The sequence below is a fragment of the Gopherus flavomarginatus genome, chromosome 4 (genome assembly GCF_025201925.1).
Source record: "Gopherus flavomarginatus isolate rGopFla2 chromosome 4, rGopFla2.mat.asm, whole genome shotgun sequence".
NCBI lineage: Eukaryota > Metazoa > Chordata > Testudines > Testudinidae > Gopherus > Gopherus flavomarginatus.
The window spans coordinates 85,786,130-85,809,871 of NC_066620.1; the positions used below are offsets into that span (position 1 = coordinate 85,786,130).

Genomic DNA, 23,742 nt, shown 5'->3' on the forward strand with positions numbered 1-23,742 from the left:
CAAACAGATCAGCATCTTAGCAAACAATAGCATGAAACCTCTTTCACCATGAAACTGCACGACTCCTTCCTCACAGAGAGAATGAACTTTATCTAGGGGTAACCCTCAGGAAAAGGCATTTCAAAGGGGGACTGAACTATAAAGTGAGGGGCAAAACTACCCTGAGCTCTCTCTCCCTATCCAGCTCTCTCTTTCATCTAAAAAGACAGAAGAAAAGGCCTTTGGACTTTGTGAATAGATCCTTGCCTCAGAGTTTGGTCAACAATGTTACTGAAAACACGTGGGAAGGCACTTCACCTTAAACCAAGTCTAGTTTGTTAAGTTTTAGTACTAGGAAGTGTGTTATCTTTATTTCTCTTGCAAACATGTCTGACTTTAATGCCTCATTATTTCTACTCACTTAAAACTTATCTCCTTGTAGTTAAATGTTTTATTCTTTAGCCAAAACTAATTCAGTGTTGTGAACTGTGTGGGAATCTCCATTTAGGGTAGCAAGCTATTGTATATTGATCCCCTTACGGGGACAATGGACCTAATATATCTGGACTGTCTAGGAGAGAGCTGGACAGTGCAGAGCTCACATTTTGAGGGGAAATCTGGGGCTGGAAGTATGTTGGGGACACCATGCAAATGGTAACCATGGCTGGTGGAAACCAGTGTGACTGATGCATGGTTGGCACGCTGCAACTATATACAGACGCTCTGGGTGTTACCTGCCTGCTGGCAGGCTGTGAGCATCACAGGTGGGACCTACAGCAGCAAGACATTGTGAGGCACCCAAGGTTACAGGTCAGGGGTGACAACTCCTCACTGGTCTGGATTGCACTCCAGAATGTGATAGTTATTGAATCCCATAATAAGTTTATCTTTCAGCTTGGTTATGTACATCCCTTTGTGACTTTCTGAGATTCCACAAGAGATCATTGCAGGCTTAGCACTAGGAAGAGTCCCACAGACCTGTTTAATGGAGTGCCTGTTCTCCTTTCCTAGCATATCAGAATTCAATACAACTCACTGGTCCCAATTTGGTTCATGTTTACATTGCTATAATCTGCTCCTTTTGGAGTCATACTAAACACATATAACTACTTCTCTTTTAGACTTCTTGTTCTTGAAGTCACATTATTTACAGTCACAAAAATGTGCATGCTTCTCTGTTTCTGTGAAGCATCAGTGACATCCAGTGGCTAGTTATGCAGATGCTAATATTTGTGTATTCACTTCCAGTATGTTTACTAGAGGATATATTTCCTCCTTCCTTCTCTTTTCTAAAGATGGAAGCCAGCAATCATTTGGGTAGCCTTGCTCCTGTATTACATAGTGTATTAAAGCATACAGGGTTAGTTTCTCAGCCACGGTTCTATCCACTTTGTGCTGTCTGAGGATTTGGCCAGCTAAGCTGTTCCCCTACAGAGGGGAAATCTCAACTGGCATAAAGCTAGCAGAGTTAGTTCTTATGCCTATCTCTCCCACTCTGTCATAGGTGGCATGTCAGGAAGGGGCAGGGAACCTACAGCAATTTTCAGGTGGTCCTTTAGGAACCATAGATAGCTGTCATAGGGCAGAGCACCTCGTCTGCTCTGATTTCAATCAGGAGTAGGACCAGGGCAGCTTGAGAATCAATGTGCTACAATCAGTTCCCTGATGCCCCCCTCTTCACTCCTGCCTTCACCAAGTGTTTCTGGCTGAAGATAATCTGGCCCATGAATTACCCTTGATGAAAAGGGGCCCAATTTTACAACATTTTAATGTGTTTTATATATGTTTTAAAAGTTGCAAAACTGTTCCATTTTCATATGTGAATAATACATTTTACATAGATCTACTATACCTTTTATCAAATATATAACAAATTATAACAAAAACAAAAAACCAGACCAAATCAATGTCAGTTCAATTCTATGGTCCAGATTTAAATTGCACATCAGTTAGGAAATTCAGCAACCTTAATTCTTCATCTGACTCATATGGGCCCTGATTCATCAAGATGCTAAAGCACATATTAACTTTAAGCATGAGTGGAATCTCACTGGCCCCAGTGGAACTACTCATGTGTCTAAAGTTAGGTACATGCTTAAGTATCTTGCTGAACCAGGGTCTTGAGCCTTATCCTGCTGTAACTGAAGCCAACAGAAAAATCCCCATAGACTTCAGTGTGCAGGCTTGGACCCACAGAACTAACTCCTGCTCACTTTACTCACATGAGTAGACCCACTGCCACGTGCTTTGCAGTCAACAGAAAACAATGGATGCAAGTGAAGTATTAGTCAAAAACATCTTCCCTTGCTTTGAACTTAAGATTCTTAATTAGAGTTCAGTTTTTAGACATCTACAGGAAGTAGCCAAAATAGAATTTGTCTTTAACAATGTGGGCAGACAGCCAAGCGTTGCAGTGGCAGAAATGTCATTTTATTAAGGGAATGCGCTCAAAGCAATGCGTCAGCACCAAGTACATCATTTTGTTTAATGTTATCTACATTTCCTGGAGGTTCTTGGTAGCCTACACATCTCCCATGAATTAATTTTGGTATCTCTATCCCTGCATGCAGCATGCTGTCGTACTTCCACTCTTTATCCTAAATTGTATGCAGTGTCCCTGGCAAGCAATGCTTTTTAGTAAAAATAACACCCAGAGAAACCTTAAGACTGAGACAGGAGGTTACATGGTTTCTTTACTTCCTCATTTAACTAATGTACATTGGAATGGAAGCTTTTCCAAGATAGTAGATTAGTCATTGGCAACCCTCAAGAAAGTGATTATTTATCATATCAATGTGCATCCCTTGAAGTGTCCTCTGCTCAGGGATGTGAAGTGACACTGGGATCTTTAAAAGCTATCAGCCTCTGTGCAGTCTGTAAGTACCTCTTTTTTTCCCCCAACCTTCCTACTTTGGCAATGTGTTACCTGCACAAGATGTAATCCTCTTAATTTAGGCACCCACCTTTACCTTGTTCCTAGGGCTCAGGCATAACCCTGCTGGTTTGCAGGACCTTTTACCAGTGAAAGAGCCTTACACAGTGATATACTTATCCTCTATTTATTAACAATTACCAAAAACAGAATGTACATGTTACACATACAGTGCTCACCACTCTCAGTAAGACATTAACTTTTCCCTGCTGGCCAGTCAGGATCAGATTCATCTGGGGGACTCCAGTTTCTGCATTGTGTCATTGGCAGAGTGGTGAGGTCTGGCAGCTCTGATCTTTGGGGCTGTGCCCTGGAATTGGCTCCCAAAGAACTTCCTTTTGGACCCCAGTTTATATAGTGAAATGTGAGTCCTTTTTAGCTCTACCTTAACCAATCATTATACTAAAATTTTACACCGTTAGGATTGGTTAGTAACAAAATTCTCTAACCAAACCTACCCCACCACTTTAATTAATTTACACCTAGCAAAATTATGTAACAGATAGAAACAAAGAACAAGAGACCATACAGATAAACAATAAGGAAGTGGGGACCATAATGACAAAACAATAAAGAAATGAGGATTTCACAACCACAACTATTGATAAGTGTTTCTTGCCAGACAGAATGCTATCAAATTAAGTTTTCTTTAACCATCTTAAGATCTGTTTCTTTATCTGGTGATAGAGTGGGTGCCATTAGGACAGAGTCTCCTTCTTAACAGACTGATATTACATTGTTTAAATGTAATGTAGATGAAACGTGAGGATGTGACTTCTTGCTTCTCAGCTAATGGCTGCTGCTCAGCTGCTCTTTTAATCTGTCTGCAGACAAAGGCCTAAGGCCTTACAATATGACTGCAGAAAAGGGCCTTAACCTTACAACTGTGCTGATTCTGAAGTGTTATTTAAATGACTTTCAGATACCTCATCTTCAGTCTTTACAAGGGTCCCATGAAAGAGAGGCATATAAGGTATTTAGCCTTTGTCACCAAGGACTGCAGATTAAATAGAGTTGGAAGGTTCCCATAAGAGTTTATTAAAAGCACCATTTCCCTACAATTTGGAATGGTGTGAAATGGCATGAAAAAAAACCCCAGCCCAGCTGTGCCTGCTGATGGTTGAAAATCAAAGAACGAGAACAGCAACACGAGTCAAACAAGGGAAAAAGGTAGAGGGATGGACCAGAGGCTTATAACAGAAATATACTGTAGTCATGGTAAAAAAGTAGTAGCAGAAAAGATACCTTCAGACAACTCATTGTAATGTCTGATTCACCCACCTCTATGGTAGGACTGTCTATCCTCACCATTTTTCTAATACCTTCATTCTATCGCACCACTCCTATCGAGTAGCACCATTTTGGGTGTCTATAGTCTAGTCTAGTGCAGAACCACTATCAGCTCACTATGACTCTCAACTATTTTGCCTCAGTTCTTATGGATAAATTGTGAGGTTCCCATGGAGTGTTTATTATTGTATATTTATATTATACTAGCCCCCCCAGAGACCTCATTCAGGATCAAGGCCCTCTCTAATGTACAAACACACACACAAAAAACCCATTCCTTACCCACATAGCATTTTAATGATAAGTGAAGATGCAAATACAGAACACATCTTTTGGTTTAGATTCCAATCTGGTAAAGCCATTCTAGAACTGGAATGTGCCTTGAGCATGTTACAGACTAGAGAGTCTGGAATTAGACCCAATTTTCATAGGAGATTGGTATCCAGAGTCATTAGTTAAAGGCTAAATAGATGGCTCTAATTGTGTCACAAGTTGATTGGCCCCTATAATAGGGAGCAGGATCCCGTGAACTTGGACTAATTATCTGCTGCCGAATTGGGCTTGAGGGAAGGCAGCTGTGTTTTATAAGGGAACAAGCATCAGCCAACAACCAGCTGCAGCTGTCTCCCTCTTTATATGGCTCAGGTGCCTTCCCTAAAGCAAAGTTGGACAGTGAACCTGCTCTCTCTTAAAGAGGCCAATCTGACACCAACCTTAGAGCCCTCTCTATATATACCTTTAAGATATGACTCTAGATACCTTCCTCCTATGAAAGTTGGGCCTAAATGGAATGCACGGTAACCTTGTGCCTCTTAAAGGGGCCAGTCACCCTCTGATAGTTGGACATTCTTGTTGTCACATCCAGAAGCTGAGGTAAAGCCTACCTATCTTTGCCCTAGCAGAATATGGTCAAAAATCACTGCCCTAAATTGTCTAGGGCCAGAAACATGTACATCAGAGAACTGAACCGGGGTTGGGACACCAGGCTAAATATCAAGGGTGAGCAGTACTTAATTTATGCCAGGGCTGAACCCTGGCACCTCTAGGCTTGGCCTTAGCCCCAACACCTCTGGGTTGCTGCATTAGTTATTAAAGTAAAAAAAAATTCTTGAGCCCCAGGCACCTCTTTCATTAACTGTTAGGCGGGTGTGTGTGTGTGTTCACACTAGCCAGGCTAGTCTGAGTTGAGATCTGTTGCAGTTTTGCCCCCTGTCTGCACTAGCGCTGGACTATACCACCGCTCTCACACGTCTCGTTAATATCTGCCCCGCCGCGCTCAGTGCAACTCCCTGAGGCAGCAGCTCCTGCTGGGAGCTTGTGAACGGGACAGCAGCCACCCCGGCACTGCCGCGGAGCAGACAGGCAGGGCCGCAGGGTGGTTAACCCGCCTGGGGTGGAGGAAGACTGGCTGTCACATCCCAGCTGGGGGCTCCTCTGGACTCAGGCTCGTCGCGTGCCGCGCTGATTCGAGACCCTCAGGGAACGGTGCAGCATCCGCCTCTGTTTCCTCACGTTTCACCCAATTCGGATTCCGAACGTGTAGACGTGGCAGCGGGGGCCGTGCCCCTCGCCTCGCTGCAGTGACTCCTGGAGCCGCTAGGGGCCGCGTTCGCCTGTGGCGGCTTCTCCCGGCTCGGAGGCGGCACCTCGTCGGTGTCGCGCCCGCCGCGTTGCCATGTTGGCGGAAGAGCCGCCGCTGCCGCCCGCAGCTCGGGGAGCCGGGAGGCGGCGCGGAGAGGGGGGAGCCGGGGCCGGGGACGGCCCGCGCGCGGGGATGGAGGCGAGGGGCTTGTGCCTGCCCCGCGGGCCCGAGAACCTCTGCTTCGACAAGGACGAGTTCATGAAGGTGCCGCGTTGCGGGTCTGCCCCTGCGCTGGCTGTGGGGAGCAGGAGGCGGGGGCTGGGGGCTGCCCGACTTCCCCGCGGGGCAGGGCCGGTGCCCTGCCGCGGGCCGGGCCGCGCAGGGCGATGTGTGTGTGGCGGGTTCATCTCGGCAGGGGCCCTGGCGGCAGCGGGGACAGGTTCACACTCCTTTCCGGGGGCTGAGAGGGGGAAGCCTGTTGTTAATTAGCGGGTTTCCAGCCCTGTGGGCTCTGCGTTAGCTCACCAGGCTCCAACCGGAGGCCATTGCCCTGGGTGCCCTTCTGTGACCCGCCGTGGGGCAGAGCCTAATCCCGCAAGCAGCGTAGCAGCCCAAGCTCCGTGGTGGCTTTGAGCACCCACAGCTGAGCGAGTGGTGGCTCGGTTAGGCAGACAGTGGGAGCCTAGAGCACTAACCTCGAAAGCTGAAGTCTGACTACTGAGATAGGCATCAGGTGCATGGGAGGCAAGTTTGTAGAAATGGTGGTGCCCAGAACCTGCCCCCCCAACTCTGCCCCCACCTGCCTAAGGCTCTGGGCGGGGTTTCAGGGGGGAGGTCTGGGGTGCAGGTCCTGGGCTGGGGGTTGGGGTGCAGGCTTTGGGAAGGAGATTGGGGGCTGGGTGCAGGTTCCGGGCTGGGGCATGGGGGTGGGTGTGCAGGGGGGGTTGAGGGCTGCAGGCTTTGAGATGGAGTTTGGGTGCAGGCTCTGGGCTGGTGGTGGGGATGTAGGAAGGGGTGAGGGGTGCAGGCTTTGAGAGGGAGTTTGGGTGCTGGGTGCAGGCTCTGGGCTGGGGCAGGGGGTGGGTGTGCAGGAGGGGGTAAGGGGTGCAGGCTTTGGGATGGAGTTTGGGTGCAAGCTCAGGGGGGTGTAGGAAGGGGGAGGTGGTGTGCACTGGGGCAGATTATTAGGCTGTAGGGGAATGAGGGTTGGGGCTGAGGATGAGGGGGGCTCAGAGCAGGGGCAGAGGCTCAGGGTGCGGTGGGATGAGGGTTCTGGCTGGGGCTGAGGATTTGGGTACAGGGGGATGAGGGCTCTGTCTGGGGATGAGGATCAGGTGCGGGGGCATGAGGGCTCTGGCTGGGGATGAGGATCAGGGTGCAGGGGGATGAGGATCAGGGTGCAGGGGGAGGAGGGCACTGGCTGGGGATGAGGATCAGGGTGCAGAGGGATGAGGGCTCTGACTGGGGATGAGGATCAGGGTGCGGGGGGATGAAAGCTCTGGCTGGGGATGAGGATTAGGGTGCGGGGGGATGAGGGCCCTGGCTGAAGATGAGGATCAGAGTGCAGGGGGATGAGGGCTCTGGCTGGGGAAGAGGATCAGGGTGCAGAAGGATGAGGGCTCTGGCTGGGAATGAGGGGTTTGGGGCATTGGAGAGGCTCAGGGCTAGGGTAGAAGAGCAGGGTAAGGGCAGCCTGCCTTGCCATTATTGGATGGCAGGCGCTAGGACCCTGGGGCAACAGGCAGCAGTTCTGCTGGGAGCCGTGAGGAGCAGGCAAGGACGCGGTGGAGGGGGGACACAGAGGGAGGGGTGGAAGGCAGAGGCCGGGACCTGCTCCAGGCAGGGACGCGGCGGGGCGGGGCTTTGGGGGGAGACCCACCGGGGCCGGGCCGGGGCCTGATCCAGGCAGGGCTGGGGGAGAGACCCAGCTCCAAATATTGCTGGAGCAGGGCACCCAGCCAGGGCTAGCTTTAGGAAGTGCGGGGCCCAATTCGAACATTTTCGGCGGGGCCCTGGCATGGATGGCTTAAAAAAAAAAAAGCCTTTCATTTCTTACATGTATTATTTACTTTCCATAACTATATAAATAAAATTATATAATGTACATTGCATCATATATGCTGTTGATTGGTTATTAATGACTGCCATTTCACATGTGTGGGTCCCAGCTGCTCCCTGCCCCCCTCATTGAAGCAGGTGTGCAGGGTTACTGCCCTGGGAACTGCAGGGTACAAGTGGACATGGGGCTGGCTGGAGGCAAGGCAGGGGCTGACTGGAGGTAGGGTCTGGCTGCAGGCAGGGCAAGGGGTGCGGGACTGGTTGGAGATAGGGGGTGTGTGGGGCGGGCTGGCTTCAGGCAGGGCCGCGGGGGGATGCAGCAGGGGTTGGCAGGGCTGGAGACAGAAGAGTGTGAGACTGGCTGGCTTCAGACAGGGGGGTGCAGCATGGGTTGGCTGGAGACAGGGCAGGGTGTGCAGGGCTGGTGTGGGCAGCAGTGTGTGTGGGGCTGGCTGGCTTTGGGCAGGGCCACAGGGGTGTGTGGCAGGGGTTGACTGGAGACACAGCAGGGGGTTTGACAGGGACTGGCTGTGGGCACGGGTTGCAGAGCTGGCTGCAGGCAGGGGGAGCGGGGCTGTTGTGGGCAGGGGGTACAGCAGAGGCAACTGGAGCCCCAGCCCTTTATATATCCCCCAAGCTCCCTGCTATCCCAGGACTTTGGAGGCTATTTAAAGAGCCCCAGGATCCCGAGCTTCTGCCCCGCCCCGGACCTTCTAAGAAGCCGCGGGAGCCCTGGGGAATGCATGGGGGTGGTGGGGCTCTGGCAGCTATTTAAAGGACCGGGGTGGCAGAGGCAGCTGGAGCCCTGGCCCTTTAAATAGCCCCCGGAGCCCCTCACTACCCCAGGGTTCTGGAGGCTATTTAAAGACCCGGAGCTCCAGCCAGGAAAGCGGGGCCTCTGGGTTTGCCGTGCTCCGGCCGGGCCTCCAGCCGGGAGAGCGGGGCTTGCCGTGCTCCTGCCTGCTCTTCGCTCAAGGGAGCGGGACCACGGAAGACCCCTGAGCAGGTCGCAGCCAGGGACCCCGGGAAATTTTTAAAAAAATAAAAAATGTCTAAGGCACGGGGCCCGATTCCTGAGAATCAGGCGAATCGGCCTAAAGCCGGCCCTGCACCCAGCCCTGAATATTCCTGGAGCCCGGGCACCTTGAGCCCATATAACCTGCCACCTATGATCAGGTGTCCTACTTCTGCTTAGGTTTTTGTACCATCGCCTGAGTGCCTTTCACTAGTGCTTTAAGTAGTGTGACTAATGTTTATCACATTTACTCTCTCATCCTCTCCCCTGGGGTGGAAATGTATGTTTTGGAATTCATGTTTACATATATCCGCACACCCACTTTGCACATGGAGCAGATGCTGGGAATGAGTGACAGGGGATGGATCTTTTGATTTCTTGTTCTGTTTGTTCCCTCTGAAGCACCTGGCATTGGCCCCTGTTGGAAGACAGGATACTGGGTTAGAGGGACTATTGGTCTGACTCAGTATGGATGGCCTTATGTTATGTTAAGGTGGGTAGGTTTATGGTGATCCTTCCTTCCTTCCTGTGGGAGTTAATACCACAGTCTTGGGCTGGCCCCTGGGAAAGCTTTGTCTCCTGGACACAAGCTTCTTCTTTATTATAGAAAGTTCCACTATGTCAGAGGAGTGAAGTTGCTGACCACAATCTTGTAGATAGTGGACCAAGCCCATTGAGTGTTTTGAAGATAAAGATTGAGGTCTTGATTCTGTATTATTTGGGAAGTTAGAAACTATTGTTTTTCTCAGTAGTTGCTGCTTGTTTTTCTTTGGGACAACTTGTTCTTCACCCTTTCTGGGGTGATGGGGGGGCAAATGTTGTTGAGAGGTGATAGGCAGAAGAACTTTTGAAAATCTTGAAACTGGTTGTCAGGGTAACTTGGATAACTGAGATGCCCTCCCTGGGCTTTGCCCTCTGAATACAGGCTCCTGGAATCACCCATGATGGTAGCTGAAGTACTTTTTGTTGTGGGGGCAAAAGAAGCTTGTTTGCAGTGTTTCCAATGTTTGCAATTGTATTTCCAGTCTTGCAGTATTTTATGGTTTTCATAAAGCTCCAGCTCTGGGAGGCACATGATTATGTGAGAATCTCAGCTTCCATTTAAAAAAACTAAAAGGAAGTTTATAGCCCTAATTTTTGCAGCGACAAACTTGAAAATGTGAACTGTGGTCTACCTTAATGACACAGAAGACAAATTAAAAGAACCCCAAATTTATTTTCACATCGCGTACTTTTAAGCCTATCAAATGATTTTTGAACCATTGAGGCTGGCAATACTGTTAAGCTTAAAAAAAAAAAGCTGTCTGTATTAATTATAATATAGATCACTGGTGGTTCTCTGCTTCTGTGTAGACTAAAAGCCTTGAGTAATCCAAAAATGTTAATATTTTGAGAACCCAAGAAATGAATGATCAATGAGATCCGTGTGTGTGAGGCTCTTCTTTGAAGTGGTGTGCAGAATGAAAAAGCTGGTAAATCACTAGAACAGATAGATTTGAAATATAGAAATTATTGACAATTTTTGTCTAACTTGTTTTAAAATGAGCATGTCAAGGAAAGACTAAGCTGAATATACTCCTTAAGCTTTGACTATATTATGGATTTTTACAGCAAAATTTCTACAGTGCTACCACCATTTCAGCTCTGTTAGTTTTAGAGTGGCAGAATCAGACTTTCACTTTGGGAAGGTAACGTTTTGGCTGGCTTGGGCAACAAAATGACAAATGAAATTTAATGTGGATAAATGTTAAGTAATGGACATTGGGGTGGGGGAGAAAACCCAACTATACATACAATATGATGGGGGCTAATTTAGCTACAACTAATCAGGGAAGAGATCTTGGAGTCATTGTGGATAGCTCTCTGAAGACGTCCACACAGTGTGCAGCGGCAGTCAAAAAAGCAAACAGGATGTTAGGAATCATTAAAAAAGAGATAGAGAATAAGATGGAGAATATCTTATTGCCGTTACATAAATCCATGGTATGCCCACATCTTGAATACTGCATACAGATGTGGTCTCCTCATCTCAAAAAAGATATATTGGCATAAGAAAAGGTTCAGAGAAAGGCAACTAAAATTATTAGGGTTTGGAACGAGTCCCATATGAGGAGAGATTAAAGAGGCTAGGACTTTTTAGCTTGGAAAAGAGGAGACTAAGGGGGGATATGATAGAGGTATATAAAATCATGAGTGGTGTGGAGAAAGTGAATAAGGAAAAGTTATTTACTTGTTCCCGTAATATGAGAACTAGGGGCCACCAAATGAAATTAATGGGCAGCAGGTTAAAACAAATAAAGGGAAGTTCTTCACACAGCGCACAGTCGACCTGTGGAACTCCTGGCCTGTTACAATGGATGGCTTAGTCTGGGCAAAAGAAGTGAAACATGGGTCTAACAACCCACTGTCTCAGGTGGTAAATTCATTATTTTATTGTAATAATTAGAGAGTAAAGCACAAGTCTGCTTAGTGTATATTGACTTTTGCCTTGAAAGACACTTTAGCATAGCTCTGTTCAGATCTGGAGTCTCTGCATCTAATCTAACTTTTTTTCTTTTGATTTTTATTTTTGTATTGTTTTCTGTTTCCAGTTGTGCCTATCGGTTGTCTAGGAGTGCCTGAAAGACTTTGCAGTATAAACATAGGCACAGCACTTAAGTAATTGTTTAGGGTGGAAGGGAGGGAGGATTGTGCAGTATATGATTTGTTGGAAAGTATGTATGGAAAGCAGCAAAAATGTAATAGGGCTAGTCTCTGAGCAGGTTTATTGGTTTCTGTGACTAAGGTAGGCCTGTATATTAGAGGCATGGTTCTTTACAGTTCCAGAGTATTTGCAGCTGTGCAACTGAATATCAGAAAATCCTTTTACTCTTTACATTGTGATGGTTTGGAATATGTGCACGACTCCTGACTACTTCCATTTGCTTATTCTTTGGGTAAAGGTATGTAAGGTATTAGAATCCTTCTTAGGATGACGGCAAAATGACGCTTAGGAATGCACTTCTAGGAGAAATACACATGAAGATGAGAAGAAATCACAGATTTGCAGGTAGATGTTAGATTTAACTGTAAATACTGTAGAGTAAGAAATATAAACTAGTTTTTAAGAAAAAGCTTTAACTTTTCATCTGTAATAGAGGAAACTTGAAACATAAATCTGTTTTTAATTATTTTCCTTTTCTTGTCCATCTGATTGTTGTCTGTTTTTTATGCTTGTGCTTGTAACTGCTTCCAAATGACATTCCTGCAGTGCTGCTTCTCAGTTTCCTCGTACTTCATTCTTATCAACTTCTGTATCTCTCTTTCTTTCAGGATGGATTGATTAAATAATTGATTTTAGTCATGTTTTGCATTTTTGCTTTTTAGTGATTTGCCAAAGAAAGATTGGTTCTCATTGGTTGATAACCGTTAAAACATATTGATTTGCAGTTAAATATAGCCTTTACACTAATTTTGGTGCTTCTTTTTTGCTAATCAGGAGAATATGCTATCTCTGTACACATTTATTTAAGCAATTATATAGTGTAACTTTTTACTAGATGATTAATTTTTAATTTGTGACTTGGGCCAAGCTTTATTTGAATGGAAATCCAAATTCAATTAAAATGCACAAAAATATCATTTTATTTCTTATTAAATAGAACTACCATAAATGTGCTCAATATATAATCAAAAGGAGTTTATCAAAATGTGTTTTGCATTTAAAACTAATTGCTTTATTAAACCTAGGAAGTAATATCTGTACTAATGAACTGACTTGATTATTTCTGGTCACCATTATTTCAGGATTTTAGAACTGGAAGATCTCAGCCTCTTGCACCTAGTTTTTATTCAGAGGTTGGAAGAGGAAAACATGTTCTATTTTTGTAACTCCAAAGTTAGTTTCTAAACTTTGAGCTAATCATAGAATTGATCTACAGTATTTGAATAAATTGAAATGAAGAACATATACTCTCTTCACCTGCAGAAGAGGCTACTGCTTTCAAAAGCTTGTTTAGCACTTCCACAAACTCTGGTTTCAGGTGCTTAGCCAATGATTTCCAGCAGTTTAGTGGTCTGGCTTTCTTTAAAACTGTGCAGCAAACATGTGGACTGCTTAATATTATGTTTTGTCTTTTAATTTAAATAAGTTTAGGCATTAACACAGTGTCAGTTTCAAATTTAATTTTAAATAGGTTTATTTTAAATAAACTTGTATTTAATTTAAAGTGTAATTTAAATGTAAAACATCCAATTTCAGTAGAATATGTTTGCAGTGTTAGGTTGACCTAAATATGTCAGACAGGATGCAAAATTTTTCACAGCCCTAAGTGATGTAGTTAGGTCAATCTAATTTTCAGGTGTTGATTAGGCCTATATATTGAATCACTACATTCTTGTTGATTCTATACAGCATCAAGAAGTCTGAAGAGAACACAATCAACATCAATAATGAAATTTTGTAGAATGTTGATTCGTGTCCTCTTTTGTCTGTCTGTGTGCACAGGTTTGTATGTCCATTGTAATCATTTATGGTTTTTCTAGACTGTGAGTGAGAATACAGTGGAGTCTGGATGGAATGAACCTGAAAGGCAGATTTGTATTTCCATGACATTTCCCTAGAGATTTCATAATCTACTGTGAAAAAGCAGCTTCAGCTTCTTTTCCATTGTCCTCTCACCTTCCACTGAAACGTCTTTAATTTGATATTGATTTTTTTTTTTGGTCATCAAATCTGATTTCTCAATATTGTCTAGTAGTCTTGAGTGTTCTTGAAAATTGTCATCTGTTGGTTGATCTCCATATCTTCGGTTTTCCTTTCCACCTGCTGCAATCTTAACAGAAGCTTTGAACTTCTCCACTGCAACGTGACTAAAATCAAACCTTTAACAATGCCTGCTGAATGCTTAGCTACAAAGTGCAATGTGGCTTTATAAAAAAAGCTTCAGGGTTGAGCTCATACTTGTAACATATTGTCAGATAAATCCATGGGCAATTTAAAGCAGAAGTAAAGGGGTTTGGATAATACACTACTGCAATACACATTAGAAGACAGTATCATCTGTCCCAATGAGTCTAGGATCCCAGAAAGCTAAAATCTGTCTCTAGAGTATGGTTTGTCAATTATCTGCACTTTTTGCTTCAGGTAGGCTCGAGAGTTTAGTTGTATTTAGAATGCTTGTTACAGGAAAGATCCAATTCTTTTCTGTTTCTTTGGTATGTTTTTTATTTACATCCCTGTATCTTTCTGCTTGTTGCATTTTCAGCCAGACTTTGATGTCGATCACTTTGTGTCCGACTGCAGAAAGCGTGTCCAGTTGGAAGAGCTCAGAGATGATCTGGAGCTCTATTACAAACTCCTTAAAACTTCCATGGTAGAACTCATAAACAAGGACTATGCAGATTTTGTTAATCTTTCAACAAATCTGGTAAGTTTTCAAGTTGAATGATGTGTGTCAGAGTGTTTTAGTGTGATTTTTAATTACAGCACAAAATTGTGAATGTCTTTCTTTCCTAGCATGTTAGGTAAAGAAGCCTTGAATTCTTGCCCGTCAAATTGAGAGAGACTGGAAAACACTTATGTGCTGTACCTGTACTTTCTATATAATTGCTTGTCTGCAGTAAGATGAAAAGCAATAATTGCGATTTCTTTAAAGATCATGGATTTAGTATGAAGACAGTAAATAATTGTTGAGAATTCCCCAACCCCCTTAAAATGTGAAAAGCCTTTAATACATGTAAAGCTCCAGATACCTGAATTATTAAAACTGAGTGACACAGATCTAAGATTCCCATAAGAATCCTTCAGAAATGGCCATACTTATAAGTATGCACACTATGTAACAAGTCAGTACTGTTCAATCCAGTCGACCAAGTACCACAATTCATTTTTCAAATGGAAATGTCTCATTGCATTTCTGTATGGCATGCATTGGGATGCATAGTACAAATATATAGTTTGCATAGTTTTTCATTTTTCTTCTTGTCTCTGCACTGAGACAAATAGTAGTGCTGGTTTCTGTGTGCCTTTCTTGTAGTATTAAATGAGCATACTGGCACATCACTAATAAGTATTAACCAAGATGAGATGACTTTTTTGTGAGGATTGTATAGGTCTATAAAACAGTGCTGTATCTAATGGATACAGTCAATAATGAATTCACATGTTAAGTGAAACAAACATTATTATAATCAAATAGTTTCCCAACTGTATGTTTTGATCATTTCTGTAGGTTGGCATGGATAAGGCCCTCAATCAGCTTTCAGTGCCATTGGGACAGTTACGAGAAGAGGTCATGGTATGTTTTGAAATAATCCATATATACCTCAAAATAGTTCGGTAAACTTACATCTCATACTATATCTTATGAAAATTAATTGCCTTTTAAATTCCTTGAATTGATAATTGTTTATCAGAGTCTTGTCTTTGAAAATGAGAAATGTAAGACGACATTTCCTGTTCATTGTTTTAGAGGACAGTGTGATATAAGAGTTCTGTCGTAGCAGAAATAATTTTTCGTTTTCTGTAATGCTGTCCATCCAAGGACCTCAAGTGATTTAAGGACATAAATGCATAAGCTGCACGAAACCACTGTGTAGTGAAGAATTAGCACTATTCTACACATGAAATTGAGGCACAGAGCGATTTAAGGATGTCTACAGCAGAACCAGGAATAGCGGGTATATCTCCTCCCTCCCAGTTGTATACATTATCCACAAAGACATCTTTCCTCCCCTTCTCCTTTGAGACCCTTGTTACAGTAGTTCACCTAGCATGACTTGCATTTAGCAGCTGAAATATATTGTTAAAAATCTTCACGGCTGTTCCTAGAGGATTTTTGTTGAAAATTTGACACATAACCTCATCTTTTTGAGGGGGAAAATGCCCATGTGCTAGCACCTTATCTTTCCTCCATGGTGGAAAAATGTTTAAATCCACATAAATAAAGCATAAGTTAAAGGGACACAGTCAACTTAAAAAAAAATAAATCACACTTCTGTTTGAAAACGTACTGTTTGTTTCAAGTAACACTTAAGTAAATTTAAGAGAGGTAAGCAATGGGGTCCCCCAAAGATCTTTATTGGGACCTGTGCTCTTCAACGTATTCATTAATGTTCTGAAAAAGGGAGCAAACAGTGAAGTGGCAAAGTTTGCAGATGTTAAAAAATTACTCAAGATAGTTAAGTCCAAAGCTAACTTCATGAGGTACAAAGGAATCTCTCAAAACTGGGCAACAGAATGGCAGATGAATTTCAGTGTTAAGTGCAAAATAATGCACATCGGGAAAAATAATCCCGACTACACATGTATAATGATGGGGTCTAAATTAGCTGCTACCACTCAAGAAAGACCTTGGAGTCACCATGGATAGTTCTCTGAAAACTTCCACTCAGTGCCCAGTAGCAGTCAAAAAGGCCGGCAGAATGTTAGGAACTGTTAGGAAAGGGATAGAAAATAAGACAGAAAATATCATATCACTATATAAATCCATGGTGAACCCACATCTTGAATACTGTATTCAGTTCTGGTTGCCCCATCTCAGAAAAGATATAATAGAACTGGAAAAGGTTCAGAGAAGGGCAGCAGAGGTGATCAAGGATATGGGACGGCTTCCATGTGAACAGAGACTAAAAAGAGTAGGGTTGTTCTGTTTAGGGACGAGACCACTAAGAGAGGGATCTGATAGATCTGTAAAATCGTGACTGGCATGGCAAAAGTGAATAGAGAAGTGTTATTTACCCTTTCCTGCAGAGATCACCCGATGAAATTAACAGGCAGCAGATTAAATACAAACAAAAGGAATTATATTTTCACATGTCACACAATTAGCCCGTGGAACCCTTTTCCATGGGATGTTGGCCAAAAGTATAACTGGGTTAAAAAAAGAACTAGATAAGTTCATGGAGAATAGGTCCATCGCTGGCTATGCACCAGGATGGTTAGGGATGCACCCCTATGCTCAGGATGCCCCTAAACCTCTGATTGCCATATGTTGGGGGGGAAAAGACAAGGTGGGTCACTCCAGCTGCCCTGTTCTGTTCGCTCCCCCTGAAGCTCTGGTACTGGCTACTGTTGTAGACCAAATATTTGGCTAGATGGACCATTGACCTGACCCAGTATGGCTGCTCTTAAATATAACTGAAAATATTATTCCTCTGTTTCAGTTTTATTTACTTTATGCATTTGAGAGCAATTCATGTACTGTATATTTCAACTTGTTTTCTCTGTATCTCAGTTAATCAGTTTTCCCTATTGTTTGTCTCTTACATCATAACAGGAAAGAGAGAAGTTTTTTTAAAAAATATAAAAATGATTGCAAACCCATACAAATTAACAGTTCTTAAGGACAGCCAAACACTTCTTTTTTTAATTGACACAAATTGGTGTGTTCTTGGGCTTAAATTTTTCCATATCACTAAGCCAAATTTTCCAAATTAATTCATGTCTCTCTCAGAGCCTTAAGTCGTGCGTGAGTGAAGGAATTCGGGCAGTAGATGAACGTATGTCTAAACAAGAGGATATCAGAAGAAAAAAGGTACAATAGACAAATAGCTAGGGGAAGAAAATACACTAATTAGAGTTATGTATTCCCCCCACCCCACCCCAAACTGTTAAAACAAGACATTCAGAGAGATGGCTGTGTCTGTCCATATTGTACCGTGCATGCTTTTATACATGTAAAAGTTAGACATCCATTGTTTGGAGACTCCTGGTACTATAAGGTGAGTGGTGGTCAATCAATCATAATCCCAGATTTCCTTTTATCATTAAGTCAAGCCATTACTACTATTAACACTTAATCTACTTGTCACTCTATATAGAAAAGACTGCACTACTATTTCCATTTCATACTGGTGTGTAAACTTCCACATAATTTAAATGTAGTATAATAAATCTAGAGAGAGAGAAATGTTTAATTTTTGACTTATGCAAAAAAAATCTAATTTATTTTGAGGTGGAAGAACAAGAATTATTTGAACATGTACTAAAATGTAATGTAGTTCCTATTATGCTTAACACCATTATACCTAAATGGAATCATAGAAATGTAGGGCTGGAAGAGACCTCGAAGTGATCAAGTTCAGCCCCTCAACTGAGGCAGGACTAATAAGCCTAGGCCATCCCTAACAGGTGTTTTTCTAACCTGTTCTTAAAACCTCCAGTGATGGGGATTCCACAATCTGCCTTGGAAACCTATTCCAGATCTTATCTACCCTTATAGTTAAAGTTTTTCCTAATATCTAAACTAAATCTCCCTTGCTGCAGAGTAATCCCATTCTTGTCCTACCTTCAGTGGACATGGAAAACAGTTGATCATGATCCTCTTTATAATAGCCATTAACATATCTAAAGACTGTTCTCATTCCCCCTTCAGTCGTCTTTTCTCAAGATTAAATATGCCCCGTTTTTAAACCTTCCTCATAAGTCAGGTTTTCTAAACCATTTATCATTTTTGTTGCTTTCCTGTGGACTTCCCAATTTGTCCACGTCTGTCTTAAAGTATGGCTGAACTGGTATATAATTTCCTGGGTCCTCTTTGTTCTCCTAAACAAATTCAGATTCTTAAGAAACTTTCAGCCAAAAATGTGAAGAGTGGCCCCAATACCATTCTCAGAGTTGATAATTAGAAAATGGAGACTGAAGCTGGAGATGAACATGATGATAAATATTGCTTTATTTACAGATGTGTGTCTTGAGACTTATTCAAGTTATTCAATCAGTTGAAAAAATTGAGAAAATTCTACACTCCCAAGGCTCTAAAGAATTGTCCTTATTAGAAGCAAACAGGTAAGGAATGTGCAAACATTCAAGATCTATTCCTAATCAACAAGTGCAGTTTTTCATTGTTGTACTGTACCAGAATTTACAAATACTCTTACACATGTTTAGACTTTTAAATATGGTGGAATGACAGCAAGACCACAGTTAAGATAGTGCCATAGTTCTAAATTTTACAAGATTCTTAAAATCTCAGTTATCGTTCTGCAGAAGTGGCAGTAAACTAAATATAGAACTTAACATTTTCATAAACGCTGAAATTATGAGTGGTTTTTTTTTGAGTAAAAGTAGATTGTTGCATGCTCATTAATCAATTTTTAAAAAGTACCTTTTTGACATTTTTATAGTGTTGTTTTTTTCAGAATACATTTGCCAATAATCTGTAATACCTCTGGCTCTGAAATCCCTCCCATATTTTGGCAAATGTAACATTTACTCCAGTACCGTTGGGAGTAAAACCAAAAGTGGCTTCTCCTGTTTCCTTGACTTTTTCACATAACTGAAAAGAAAATTGCCAACAGCAAGATGATGTATATAGGATTGACGATGTAGTATCTGTGGTGGAGGGGAGCTTCATGAAGAGCCAGTCTGGTACTTGGACTTCTCAGACAACTTCAGGGACAAGTTCCCCTCTCTCTGCCTCTAAGCAAAGACGGATGGGACTTCTCTCTCCAGCTGTCACGGGGCTGAAGTACCAGACGTGATCCTCACATACCTCATCTTGCCAGCAAACTAGCTGTAGGTCATAGGCAGGGGAAATGCTCATCTTGTACATGCCTCTTGGTGCATGAGATCAGCTCCATTGCTCTTCAGTTGTGGTACTAGGGGACAGGACCAGTATGGGAGGATTAGGCGGGAGAGTGGATGTAGGAGCCCTGGACACATCCTCTCCTCCTGTGTAAAGGGGGAACATGGTGAACACTGAGACTGAGTGTAGGAATAACAGTTCAGTTTTAGGGAATGGGGAAGTTTAGTGCAGCCATGCTGGGGTGAAGAAGACGTGGCTATTTCCTCGGAGACGGCCCTCATTAATGCTGCTATGCCACAGGGCATGGGCGAAGAGAGGGTTTCCTTCATCAGATAGATTTGTTCCTTTCCAGAGCTGTTGAGTTCTGTAAAACTGGTTTCCCTCATGACAACAAGCAGGACCGTCGTTGCAGGGACCAATGTTGTGGGCTGCTAAGGCATGATTGCCCACTATGCTTACCTCTTACCATTATTCACAGGGAAAACATTGTAATTCTGACCTCGTGCCCTGCCTCCCCCATGTTAGAGCTGAGAGTTGGGTGGGGAGCGGTGTGCATCTGACCATTAGGTGAAAGTGATTTTGTTTGTGGAGACCTTATTGTATATTGAACTGCAAGTTCTAACCTAACACACAGACGCATTCTTTTTTAGCCCACTTTTGACTGGACAGATTTTAGAGAGAATTGCCACAGAATTTAACCAATTACAATTTCATGCAGTACAAAGCAAAGGAATGCCTCTTTTGGACAAAGTGAGACCAGTAAGTACCACTGTTATCCTGCTTAACCTTCATTTAAATCTAACATATGCAGTAGGTACAGAAATACTGACATTACATCAACAATAATGTTTAAATTAGTTCTGGGCAAAACAGGTTCCTAGTTTAAAACATTCCTTTACCAGCACTATGGGTGTTCATGCTGTTATTTTCCAGCATCTTTCAGATGAACAGTTGAGAATAAGAATAGAAAATAAGAAATTATATTAAATGTTTGTCAGCATAACATTTTATCCTTAGCCTAAATCTAGCCTTGGTACTCTGAGGATTTATTAACTCTGGTTATTTTATACAAACTGAAGCATAAACAGTTGTGTTTTCCACAGTAGCTACCCTGAATTGATTAAAGATTTGCCTTTGTGTCCACAGCAGTGCTGCCTTAAACTGATTGAGGTGTGGTGGCTGTTATTTTTGATGGCTTCTTCAGCCAGTGAGCTACCTTTTAGGTTATGTCTACATTGCAATTACACCAGTGGTGGGCAGCCTGTCTCGGGTCCCAGTGGCCGCAGTTCACCATTCCCAGCCACTGGGAGCTGCGGACTGCCATGATTGCAGACGTTCAATATAAAGAAAGTCTTACGGTCTGACAGGCTGCATGCAGTCTGTGAGCAGCAGGTTGCTCACCACTGAATGAGACACACACAGCTTGCCTGTGCTAGCTGGGTTGGGCTGTGGCGCTGTTTGAAACATAGATGTTCAGGTTCAGGCTGCAGTCTGAGCTCTGAGACCGCCCCCCCCCCCCCCACCTTGCAGGGTCCCACATCTCAGGCTCCAGCCCGAGCTCAAATGTGTACACCACAATTAAACAGACCCATACCCTGAGCCCCATGAGCCCAAGTCAGCTGACGTGGACCAGCCATGGGTCTTTAATTGCAGTGTTGCACTAACCCAGAGCTCAGACCCAGGACCCCATGAACTTGAGTCAAACTGGGACCAAGGGTTCAAACTCTAGTTCATTGCAGTGTAGATGCAGTCCCCCTGGACTCTCGGAGTTCTATGAAACTATCCCACTGGTAGACTTTTTGTCTTCTGAACAGTCAGATGTATTAGACAGTCAAGTGTTCCCATACTGCACCACAAAGGGCTAGAGTGGCCACATTTTGGGAGGGCACTAGGAAGTCTGGGTTATGGGTGGTTGGACTCAGGCCCTCATAATGCCGTGTACATGATAGAGCCCAGGTTGGGACCCAGGGTTCAGCAATTCCTATAATGGGGTTACAAATGAGCATAGATGCTCACGCCCTAGGTTAACAACCCAGGGTCTGCTAACTCATGTTCTAACAATTGTGGGCTTATATTGCATTGTAGACATTCTCTCAGTTCTGTCTGATACTCTTCTCTGCCCAGCCCCACTCAAGTAATGCCTCCTGACATCTGACACCAGCATTGCAGTTGTGTATCACAGACTGCATGTAGCAGTTTGAACCACAGGTGGTTCACAAGGCCACCGCTTGAAGCTGGCAGTTGAACTACCAGCTGAGAAAAGTGCAGGGGGAAAGGTGGGAACATTAGTGGAATATTTCAAGAGTAGCAAAACCGTGGGGTGCTCCCTGTGGGGTGTCTTCTCTATAAATGCTGTCAGCCAGTGACCCAGCTGTATGTTTTCAAATGATTATTTGCAGCTGGTGACCTACAGTTGGATTGCCAGCTTAGGCTGTTCAGGATGGATTCTGGGAGCATTTCCAAGGAGAGAATTTTTTAGGAGGATACTTTGAGAGGAGGCATAAAAGGGACTTGACTGGGGGTCAACAGTTGAATCATCAGCTTCATATTGGGAGACATTAGATGTACAGTGGTACATTTAGTGGGGGAAACTCCTGGAAAGGCATGGCCAAGGGGGTATTTCTGGGGAGAGTGTTGGGAATGAGTGGGGCTTAAGTGGAGGAGATACTGCCAGAGGGAGACCCTCCTCCAGCAAACTAAGGAGGTTTGCTGGCTGAAGCAGCTGCTAGCCCTGGCAGCTGCCTACCATGGCAGTGCTTCGTTTGTGCTAATAAGATGCAGTCATATTGGTGCTCAGTTCTTTGACCTGAAATGTTTCGGACTCAATCATTGCTTTTCTCATAAAATCTAGGGGTAAATGTCACAATTGTTACCACTAGCAATTGATTCAATGGGTTTGTGTGTGTTGACACAAGGTGTAGGTTAGTTAATTGGGGAGAACAATTGTTGACTTATCATTTCTCCCATGTCAATCAGATCCTAGACTGTTTACCAGATTGATTTTTCAATATACAAAAGAGAATAGTTGATTTTTTTCTAGTTTAACATTGTTAAATTGAGTAATTTCATGATATGGAATTAAATATACAGTAATAATCCATAGTCTTATTTTAATCATTGGATTTTAATGTTACTACAATTCTGAATGTACACATTTTAATTTTAAAAACGTGTGTTGATGTTGGTAAATCTTGCACATAATTCCTGTAAAGAGGGCAATGCTCTGTTTTTATTCTCTCGTTTTTTGTAGCGTATAGCTGGAATAACAGCTATGTTGCAGCAGTCTCTGGAAGGGCTGCTCTTGGAAGGCCTTCAAACTTCCAATGTTGACATAGTACGTCATTGCTTACGGACCTATGCAACAATTGACAAAACACGAGATGCAGAGGCATTAGTTGGCCAGGTTCTTGTAAAACCATACGTAAATGAGGTAAGATAAGAGCCAAAGAAAAGTAACTGGCTTGGGAAAATAATTTGTTTACCTGTGAACATGTCTAGCTTCCCTCGTGCTCCCTCCTTCAAAACTCCTATTTCCAGCTTCAGGTTGTTTGATAGTATCCCCTAATGTCAGTATCCAATTTCAGTTATCTTAAGTAAATTAGGCCTGGGCGATAGAAAAATCAAAACAGAAGCAAAGCAAAATACAATCATAACTAATGTTAGACTGCAATAAGTGTAATTGGTAAGCCCAGACCTGTTAATTATAGAATATTGGTTAAACAAGTTGAAAATCTCAGATTTCAGAAATTCTGCTCTTGACAATGCATTCTGTTTCAATCTCACCATCTTTCTCCAGGGTCAGGAAGTATCTGATCTCTCTAATCTTATCTGTACTGTCAGTTCTGGTGGAAGGCTCCCACCGTTGCACGAGTGTTGATACAGCTCTACTGCCAATGGTGGAAATAATGTTAGTGTAAACCAGCCATGCCAGAGTTTTTTCCACAATGTCAAGACATGCTCTGGCCTGGATTATTCAATTTGGGAGTTAAAAGTGCTGGTGACTAATCTACACTACTGTTCCCACTGTTTCTAGCACTAGTGCTGCTGCACTGTTGGTAATGTAGTGGTGGAAGACTTCCCTAAAATTGCCAATGTGGACAAAGCCTTTGTTAGCTGCCCAGATGTTTGTAAACCTTTTCTACACTGGAAACTTCCCCCTTCCTGCCCCCCACAAAAAAATATTCTTCTTCGAGTGATTGCTCATATCCATTCCAGTTAGGTGTACGCGCCGCGCGTGCACATTCGTCGGAAAACTTTTACCCTAGCAACTCAGTGGGCCGGCAGGTCGCCCCCTAGAGTGGCGCCACCATGGCGCTCGATATATACCTCTGCCGGCCCACCCGCTCCTCAGTTCCTTCTTACCCGCCCGTGTCGGTCG

At 43.4% G+C, this 23,742-nt stretch overlaps 1 protein-coding gene across 1 annotated transcript in view; it reads left to right on the forward strand.

The window, feature by feature from the left end:
• The first annotated feature begins 5,933 nt into the window (after positions 1–5,933).
• COG2 (component of oligomeric golgi complex 2) overlaps positions 5,934–23,742 on the forward strand; it is a 26,604-nt gene continuing 8,795 nt past the window's right edge. The window contains exons 1-8 of the mRNA XM_050951597.1: positions 5,934–6,047; positions 14,103–14,264; positions 15,069–15,134; positions 17,292–17,372; positions 18,522–18,625; positions 20,015–20,123; positions 22,615–22,794; positions 23,161–23,194. Of these exons, the coding sequence (XP_050807554.1) occupies positions 5,976–6,047; positions 14,103–14,264; positions 15,069–15,134; positions 17,292–17,372; positions 18,522–18,625; positions 20,015–20,123; positions 22,615–22,794; positions 23,161–23,194 (808 nt within the window). The 5' untranslated portion in view covers positions 5,934–5,975. The remainder of the gene's footprint in view (positions 6,048–14,102; positions 14,265–15,068; positions 15,135–17,291; positions 17,373–18,521; positions 18,626–20,014; positions 20,124–22,614; positions 22,795–23,160; positions 23,195–23,742) is intronic.